At 47.8% G+C, this 9452-nt stretch overlaps 1 protein-coding gene across 1 annotated transcript in view; it reads left to right on the top strand.

The window, feature by feature from the left end:
* The first annotated feature begins 65 nt into the window (after nt 1–65).
* MYH7B (myosin heavy chain 7B) overlaps nt 66–9452 on the top strand; it is a 37348-nt gene continuing 27961 nt past the window's right edge. Inside the window, exon 1 of the mRNA XM_040981590.1 lies at nt 66–1510. Coding sequence (XP_040837524.1) covers nt 1462–1510 — 49 coding nt within the window. The 5' untranslated portion in view covers nt 66–1461. The remainder of the gene's footprint in view (nt 1511–9452) is intronic.

Raw genomic sequence — 9452 nt, 5'->3', positions numbered from 1 at the left:
GGGGCAGTGCGTGTGAGGGTGGCTGGCCGTGGGTTTACTCGGGTTCACGGGACCGACCGTGCGAAGGAAAGGGAGAGGAGGAGACAGGTTGGGTCGGCGAGAAGCTGCCGGAGTGTGTGGCTCGTCAGAGCCGGCGGCGTTCGCTGGAAGGCTGCGACACGGATGCTCAAGAGTGGACAGTCACCGTGTCAGGGACACACAGGGCGAGTGGGGGTGGCCCTGGGTTTGGTAATGGAGACCCCAGAAAGGGGCAGAGCCGGTCTGGCGCTTTAGGGGCTCCGCGGATAGTGGAACTCAGTCAGGTCCCAGGAAAACAAAAAGAAAAAACACCTGGGTTCCATGGTGTAATGGTTAGCACTCTGGACTCTGACAAAACACCTGGTTTTCCTTTCTTAGAGGACAGCAGCGAGGAAAGCCTTAGAGGCAGAAAGAAATCGTTATTTTTTCCCCATGAATTCTTAAATCAGCTGTTTGACCCAATGTATTTCAAAATCTTCAATACCACTTACAGTAGGATTCGGATTGGGGCTTCTTTATTCATGTAGAGCCGTGATCCTATCCCCCCATCTCACTTGTACTTTCTAGGTTGCAATAGGTTTGCCAATGAAAAGCATGTGATGTGAATTTGGGTTCCGTTCAGTGGAATGATTCCATCCGAACCCTAAGGAATTAGCTCTGATAACTCCCAGCCCCTGGTTTCCTTATAAACAACGCTTTTTCTGAAGGACTTGGGGAAGGCTTTGGGAAGGTATGGACAATACAGTGCAGGTGGGGGGAGAAGCAGCAAACGTGTCATCTGTCGGTCCTCAGTGTTGCCAGGCTTGTGTAAAGGGCGGTGAGGGAGCTGGAGAAGGTATTTCGATGATGATGAGGGCCTGGGAGGGGGAGTTAGGAGTTCAGATTTGGAGAGCCCCTTTTTCTGCTTGGCAGAACGTAGCAGTTTGTGGGTTCCCTGGGGCTGGGGAGAGCACTCAGGAAGGGGAATGGCATGATATGCTGAGGTGTGAGATAGGACCGAAGCTGGGGAGATTAGAGATTTAGGATGAAGAACCACAACATTCTTAAGTCAGTAACCTTCCCTGAGGACCAAGGTCCTTGTAGTTTCTGAAGTAAAGCGTGTGTAGACTGAGATGGCAGAGGAGGCTGAGCTGTACTCGGTGTGTCTCGTGGCAGAAAGGTGTTCTGGTTCGTGTCAGAATCGGGTCTTCTGATGTCCTTCCCTTGCCTGCTTTTGTATCCGAGAATGATAGGAAGTAGCAGGCACTCTAAGAGACCCTAGCAGGCAAAAAAAAAAAAAAAAGGCCACTGGGTTAATGAGACACAAAGGAAGCTATTTGTCTTGCAGGAAATGTTCAAAAATCAAAACCCTGATCCGAGGGTTTTTTCTATGCAGGCCTCCCCTCTTCTAGGGTAGGTGCCACGTGACATGCATCAGACGTCTGTCAGTGGGCCCTTGGAAGGATGCCGAACTGTGACAGCCCCTTGGTGGAATGCCCACACGTGGTGGCAGGTGAGCTGTTTTTATTTCCTTTTCCTAGATGTGGCAGCAGAGCCTCAGAAGTGGAGTGATGTGTCTGAGGTGATGCACTGTGTGGTAGGGCTTGGGAACAAAGGGCCACTGGTCGAGAGTCTTTCCTGTAAAATGCTATCGTTGCTGGAGGCTGTGCCCCTAGGGCCTGGCATCATCATGTCTCCTCTGATGCCACCCTGCCCATCGGTGTGTGTATATCCCATTAGCCTGTGTGTTTGCTCTTGGTGGTTGTTAATATCTGAAGTGGTTATGTTTCTCCACTGTGCACCCCTGCTAGAACCTGAGCTGTAGGGGAATAGACACAGTATCTGTCTGGTCCCCCATGTCCCCTCATGCCCTGGGTGAGGTGGCTGCCCCTCATCATGCCCCATGGATGCCTGCCACCTTGTTGTTAAGTACTGTGCGCCCAACAAAGGAAGCAAGAGAGGAAGGAAATCCACAGTTAGTGAAAGTGTGCGGTCCTCCAGCTCTTTCTCACCAGTTACCTCCTGTAAGTCCTGGCAGCCGTTCAGGGTAGGTACTTTATTCCCATTGGGTGGGGTAAGAAAGCAGGAAGTCGGCTCAGTGGTTTGTGACCTGGGAGGTTGTAGCCCATGAGGCAGTGCGGGTCTTTGAGAATCTGCATCAGACACAAACCCGAGGCCTCAGATCAAGAAACCCACAGTTAGGGAACTTGACTGAAGTCTTTGTACCCCAAGTCTTTGTTTATTCCTCACTCAGGAATGGAATCTGTTGGTAAACCAAAACAAAATGAACAAAAACAACAAAAACCGATATGGGATACAGGTGCCTTGAGCAGCATCCTCACTGCTTGGCCACACACCTGCCTCTCATTCACACATCTACCCCAGTGCTGTAGAGTCAGTTCCTTGTGGTATCCATTTCACAGCCAGGGAGCTGGAGGTTTGCACAATCATTCTGACCCAGGGAAAGTCGCACCCAGCTGTACCTCGTTACCCATCCTGCACCCCTACAGGTGCTGAGGGATGTGTGGTGAGCTCCAAAGCCGACTTTGGAATCTGCCGCAGCCTTTGTTTTTGGGTTGGTAGAGACATTTGCGACGGAAGTAGGCTAGAAAGGACCCACGGGGAAGCTCAGTGGTGTGTGTGGAAGCCATTCCCCCAGTTTTGTGCCTTGCCTTTCCCTGTAGGGGTCTTTCGACTGGGATGTCCTTGTCCATGCCCACATCCCAGGGGCACCTGGTCCATGCTTGTGCATGTGGCTGCCGCCTCTGCAGCTGTAGTGTCACCCCACCGAACATTGTGGGTGATGAGACTGTCTCCCCACCTGGCTGGGGGGGCCACTGCTCTTCAGAGTGCAATTCGCTCTGCTTTCCAGCCGCTTGCCTGGCCCAGCATGGCTTCTCCAGAGCTGCCTGTGGACTCAAGGTGAGGGTTCTCTCTGTGTGGGGGATGTACTGTGTGACACTCCTGTCCCTGCCACTGTGGGTATGTTACCTCATTTACACCCCACTGTGACCCTGGGAGCGAGAGATTGTCATCTTGATTTTATTGAAAAGGAACAGGCTCCGAGACATTGGATTTTGTCTTGGGCACTAGCAGTGATTGCTGACCGCAGGGCCTGGGCTCTGATGGGGGGTGCAGATACACTTCTTGGCTCCAAGGATCCACAGAGGTCTCCTGGCCCAGCCCTTGTTCATGCAGCAGGCTCAACAAGGAGAGGTGAGTTGCCCCCAATCCTTCTGTACCCACCGTGTAGCCACTGCTGGGGGTCTGGTTTTAATGATATGCACCCATCCAGCACGCTGCCTAACCAGGCTTGCTCACCAAATACTTTAACATTTCTTTCTTTCTTTTCTTTTCTTTTTTTTTTTAATATTTGTTTATTGGAAAGGCAGATATACAGAGAGGAGGAGAGACAGAGAGGAAAATCTTCCATTTGATGGTGAGTGCGACGGCTGGAGCTGAGCCAATCCAAAGCCAGGAGCCAGGAGCTCTTTCAGGTCTTCCATGCAGATGCAGGGTCCCAAGGATTTGGGCCGTACTCGACTGCCTTTCCAGGCCACAAGCAGGGAGCTGGATGAGAAGCAGGGCTGCCGGGATTAGAACCGGCGACCATATGGGATGCTGGGTGTGCAAGACGACTTTAACCACTATGCTATAGCTCCAGGCCCTAACATTTATTTCATATTCATGTTTAGAATAAAGAACACTCACATACTTACCATCCAAATTGTGAGAAAAAACACTGCTGATAAAAAGGGATGGAATCTTGTCATTTACAGCCATGAGGATGGAATTAGAGGTCATTACAGTAAGTGAAGCAAGCCAGGCACCAAAAGACTGTATCACGTGATTTCACTCTTGTAGGATCTACAAAATGCTGACCTCATAGAAGCTGCAAATGTGATGGTGATTACAGAGATTGGGGAGGCTGGTGGTTATAGCGAGATAGGAGTAAGTGGTTCTGAAGTTCAGTTGCACATAGACTATAAGTAATGGATTATATATTTTGCTGAATAATGGCTCAATTGGCTAATCCTCCACCTCCAAGAACCAGCATACCATATGGGTGCCAGTTTGTGCCCTGGCTGCTCCACTTCCCATCCAACTGCCCGCTTTTAGCCTAGGAAAGCAGTGGAGGATGGCTCAAAGCCTTGGGATACTCTGCAACCAAGTGGGAGACCTGGAAAGTGTTCTGGCTTTGGATCAGTTCAGCTCTTGCTGTTGCAGCCACTTGGGCAGTGAACCAGTGGGTGGAAGATCTTTTTCTCTGTATCTCCTTCTCTCTGTGGGTCTGTCTTTCCAATAAAAATAAATTTAAAAACAAACTGGAGGTTGGAATTGTATAGCAGGTTAAGCTACCATTTGGTGATACTGGCATCTACATCAGAGTGTTAGTTTGAGTTCTGGCTACTATGCTGTGTTTTTGTTGTTGTTGTTGTTGTTTTTGGATAGAATATATATTTTTTAGATCTATTTTTTATTTGAAAAGCAGGCTGTAGAAAGACAATCTTCCACCCCTTGGTTCCATCCCCACATGGCTGCAATGGTCAGGACTGGACCAGGTGGAAGCCAGAAACCCAGAACCTCTTCTAGGTCTCCCACCTGGGTGCAGGGACCCAAGCACTTACATCTTCTACTTTCCCAGGTCCATTAGCAGAGAAATAGCTCAGAAGTGGAGCAGTTAGGTATCTGAGGGATGCTGACTGTGTAGGAAAAGGCTTAGCCTGATATGTGACAATGCCAGCCCAGAAAGACTATTTTGAAAGGAGAGAATTGGGAGTTTAAAGGAAAGGGGATTAAACCTGCAGAGTAGAGAATGGCCCAAAGCCTTGGGACCCTGCACCTGCATAGGAGACCCGGAAGAGGCTCCTAGCTCCTGGCTTTGGATTGGCTCAGCTCCAGCCATTGCAGCCAGTTGGGGAGTGAATCATCGGACAGAAGATCTTCCTCTTTTTATCTCCTCCTCTCTGTTTATCTGACTTTCCAATAAAAACAAATAAATTAAAAAAAAAAAAAAGGCAAAGTTTACTCTCCCCCACAGTCTGTTTAAAAATAAATAGTGAATATGTATCTTAATTTAAAATTTTTTTTATTTGAAGATTTGTTTATTAGAAAGGCAGATTTACAGAGAGGAGGTGAGTATACTCTGGTTTCTCTTCAGATCATATAAATCTTTTGCCTTTTACAGAGAGGAGGTGAGATGGAAAGATTTTCCATCTGCTGGTTCACTCCCCAAGTGGGCTGTAGTGAACAATGGCCGAAGCTGAGCTGATCTGAAGCCAAGAGCCAGGAGCAGGTTTCCAAGGCTTTAGGCCATCCTCCACTGCTTCCTAGGCCATAAGCAGGCAGCTGGAAGGGAAGTGGAGCAGCCGGGACATGAACCATTGTCCATATGGAATGCCGTAGAGTGCAAGGTGGAGATTTATCCACTGAGCTATCATGCTGGGGCCTTATTTTTATTTGAAAGACAAGAGTTGGAGAAAGGGAGAGATCTTTCATCCACTAGTTTACTCCCCAAACAGCCACAGTGTCTAGGGCTGAGAAGGTTTGAAGCCAAGACTCAGGAGCTTCTTTTAGGTGTCCCATGCGGGTACAGGGCCCACTCGGACCATCCTCTGCTGCTTTTCCACAGGGTGCTTCATTGGAGTGGAGAAATTAAAATTCAAACTGGCATCCACATGGAATGCCTATGCCACAGGCAATGGCTTAACTTACTACACCATGGCACTGACCCCTCAAATATTTATTAGAATTATCAATTTAAAAATTAGCCTGCCTTAAATTGAATTTCCTATCCCATCTGTGGCTGGCATGACAGGGCCTAACCAGATGATTTCAGTGGCCTCGGAAGGCTCACAGGCCTGGCATTCCCCACCCCTGGATGGCTAACGGGCCTTGTGTGGGCACCCACTTAGCTGGACCCTCGTCCTGCCCAGGGTAAACTGTTAACTATAGTGTTTGTTATTCCTGTACAGTTTTTTAGTGAGAGATAATTCCCATACCATACAAGCTGCCCTTAAAATGCACAGTTCAGTGAGTTAGTTCACAGGATTGTGCAGTCATTGCCACAATCTCATTCCAGAACATTTTCTTCATTTCTGAAAGAAACCCCATGTCCATTAGCAGTCACTGCTCATCCTGCGCTCTGCTCTCTCCCCTGCCCCTGGCAGCCATTCTTTTCTGTCTGAGTTTGCCTATTGAGGGCATTTCACGTAAACACAGTCATACACTGTATGGCCTTGGTGACAGGCTCTGTGGCTTGGTGCAGTGTTCGCAAGGCCCTCCATTCTGTTCAGCTGGGATCAGCACCGTTCATCTGTATGGCTGAGCTCCTTCTCCACCGTTTAGAAGTCCTACTTTTTCACCCCTCAGTTAGGTGGTTTGTACTGTATTGCCATCCTGAATATTGCTGCTGTGAGCTCTTACATACAGGTTCGTGTGTCTGTGTTTTCACTTCCCTTGAGAAGATATCTAGGGCTTGAGTTTAGGATCCTACGGTAATGATGTGTTTAACTTTGTAAGAAACTTGTGTTTTCTGAGGTAGTAGCGTGTAAGAGCCCCGTTCTCACTGGTGCTCCTCCGTCTGGTTGTGGCCCTAGAAACTGGTGTGAGACAGTGTGTTCTTGTGGTTTTCATTTGGATTCTCTATATGGCTAAGGATGGTAAGCATTTTGTTTTGTTTTTTGCTTCTTGTATTAATTTGAAAGAGATTGCTTTTCTGCTGGGGTGACCTTCCAGTGCCCGCAGTGGCCAGAGCAGCGCCAAGCTAAGTCCAGGAATCCCAGCTGGATCTCCCACGTGATGTTCTCATGTGATTGTGGGTCATTTTGTTTCTTTCTTTGTTTCTTTGTTTTTTTTTGTGAGTCATTTGTGTACCTGCCTTGGGGAAATGTCTGTTTAGCCTGTTTTAAAGTTTTCTTTTTATTAGTGAGTTGCAAGTGTTCTTTATATATTTTGGGTACTACAACAATAACAGGGTTTGCAAATAGCAGTTCCAGCTATTTTGAGTTCTGTGAGTTCCTTTTCAATGTATTTGTAAATGTCCTCCAATGTATAGAGATTTTAAATTTTGATAAAGTTTGGTTTCTCTGTTTTTCTTTGGTTGGTGTGTTTTGACTCTCAGCATGTCTTAGAAACCACTGGCTAATCTGGAATCACCAAGATTGAGTCTCATTTTTACCCCATGAGTTTTATACTTTGTTCTTACGTGTAAGTCTTTGGATACATTTCTGTGTGTGGTGTGAGATAGGTCCTATGCCTTTTTTGTCCTTCTGTCTAAATAGTGATATATGCCACTGTTTTCCATGGTATATGGGAACACGTTGTGCATATTCTTGTGTAGCTTGCTTACTTGGCATTTATCAGGCTGTCTTCCATGCTGTAGGTTTCTGTGCATAAAGATACGTATTCTTTGTTCTGTGAGTGATCCTCTGGGTCATCCCTAAAATTTTGCTCTTACGGTTGATAAGCAGCCTAGGGACTGCCTTCTCAAGGATGTGTTGAAGGTCATCCACGTATTCAGATTTACCAGAAAATTCAGAGTTTGTGTTTTTATGGATTTGTACCCTTGCCATACACATCTGAGAACCGCCCTGCTGTGTCTTCAGCAGGGCTCTGACCTGTCCCTTGTTTTTGCCGGTCAGTGATTCTGAGGTGATCCCTTATTGCAGCTTCCCAGTTGCCCTTTTCATGGTGTGTTCCCATGACTGGGCAGGGGAGGGTGTAGGGACAGAACACACACTGTTCCCGGAGGGGTCACCATCTCTGCCATGTCTGTGCGACTGAGGGTGCTGGGGAAAGGCTAGGCTCCTACCTGTCCACCTCTGTGGGCTTGGAGCAAGAGGAGGCTGCAGAGAGGATGAGTCCTGAAAAGACTTGCCCAGGATTAAAATGGGGCCCACAGTCTTGGAAATGCCCCCTTTTCTAGGACCTTCTCAGGGTATCTATATTGGTGTTGTGGGTTTTTATTTATCCCACTAACTTTGGAGGTCATAAGGTAAAAATAATGCTCACATACCCAGTGCTTTTTGTATTACCAGGTCCCATAATTTGGAGCTCTCATTGTGATGTTGTGAGTGAAGCTGCTGCCTGTGACGCCAAATCCCCTATAGGTACTTGTTCAAATCCCGGCTGATCCACTTGTGAATCAGATCCCTGCTAATGTGCCTGGGAAAGCAGTGGAGGCTGGCCCAAGTACTTGGACCCCTGTACCTATCGGGGAGACCTGGAAGAAGCTCTTGGCTCCTGGCCTTGACTGACCTAGTCCAGCCCTGCCCTAGCGGTTTGTGACCATCTGGGGAGTGAACCTAATGATGGAAGATCTGTGTCTGTCTTCTCCTTTTCTCTCTGTAACCCTGGCTTTCAAATAATACATAAGTTAATCTTTTAAACATTGTACATCAATTTTTAAGTTTTTGAAAGATTTATTTTCTCATTATTTGAAAAGCACAGTTATAGAGGAAAGGAAAGCCATTAACCTTCCGTAAGCTGGTTCACTCTCTAAATGGCCTTAATAGGTAGAACTGAGTTGATCCAAAGCTAGGAACCAGAACCCAGGAGCTTTCTCCAGGTTTTGCATGTGGGTGCAGAGTCCCAAACACTTGGACCATAGCTGCTTTCCTAGATCATAAGCAGGAAACTGGATTGAAAGTGGAACATCCAAGACATAAACCAGGGCCCATATGGGACAGGAGCACTGCAAGTGGAGAATTAGTTTTTTATGCCTCCACACTGGCTCCTGGTTTTTAAGTTTTCAAGCTTTTTTTTTTTTTTTTTGAGAGAGAGAGAAAGTGCTCTCACCTGTTTGTTTATTCCCAGATGGCTGGGGCTGGACCCAGCCAAAGCCAGGGCTGGGTTCTGGGAGTTCATCTGGGTCTGTCATTTGGGTGGCAGGGACTCAACCACCTGAGCCATCACCTCCCACTTCCCCTGGGGCACATCAGTAGGAAGCTGGAATTGGGAGTGGAGCTGGGACTCAAACCCTGGCACTCTGGCATCGGATACAGGTATCTCAAGCTGTGTCTTGGGCCACTGTGCCCAACGCTCACCCCATCTGTATGCCTGTGAACATACAGTTATCCCAGTAGAAATCATCACTTAAGAGAAACTTAAGGGCCAAAGCATCGAGAAGAATAGAGCAATTTGTAGTAATAAAATTTTCAGCTCATTTTAGAAAAGACCCTAGCAGCTGTCCTCAAGCCTACTTGTCGGTGAGTCAGCCAAGTGCAGTTTCCCAGAGAGGTGGGACCCTCGTGGTAGCCCTCAGCTGCTGAGAACAGAGTTAGGGCATCATCACACCCATTGGTTTGGTCCCCAGCTTAACCTTCTGGGCCTCTTTCTGCCATTCCCCCCAGGCTGGCTGACCATGACTGCAAGGAGGAAGGGAGAGGCAGAGTCCACATCCACCCCAGCCTCCCCTTCAGACTCTGCTTGGTCTGTAGAGAAGGGATGTGCTT

Source organism: Ochotona curzoniae, unplaced genomic scaffold, assembly GCF_017591425.1.
Source record: "Ochotona curzoniae isolate NIBS_2020 unplaced genomic scaffold, NIBS_Ocur_1.0 contig_3520, whole genome shotgun sequence".
Lineage (NCBI taxonomy): Eukaryota > Metazoa > Chordata > Mammalia > Lagomorpha > Ochotonidae > Ochotona > Ochotona curzoniae.
Note: the sequence above shows the minus strand (reverse complement) of the source record. Positions and strands in the feature narration are given on the sequence as shown.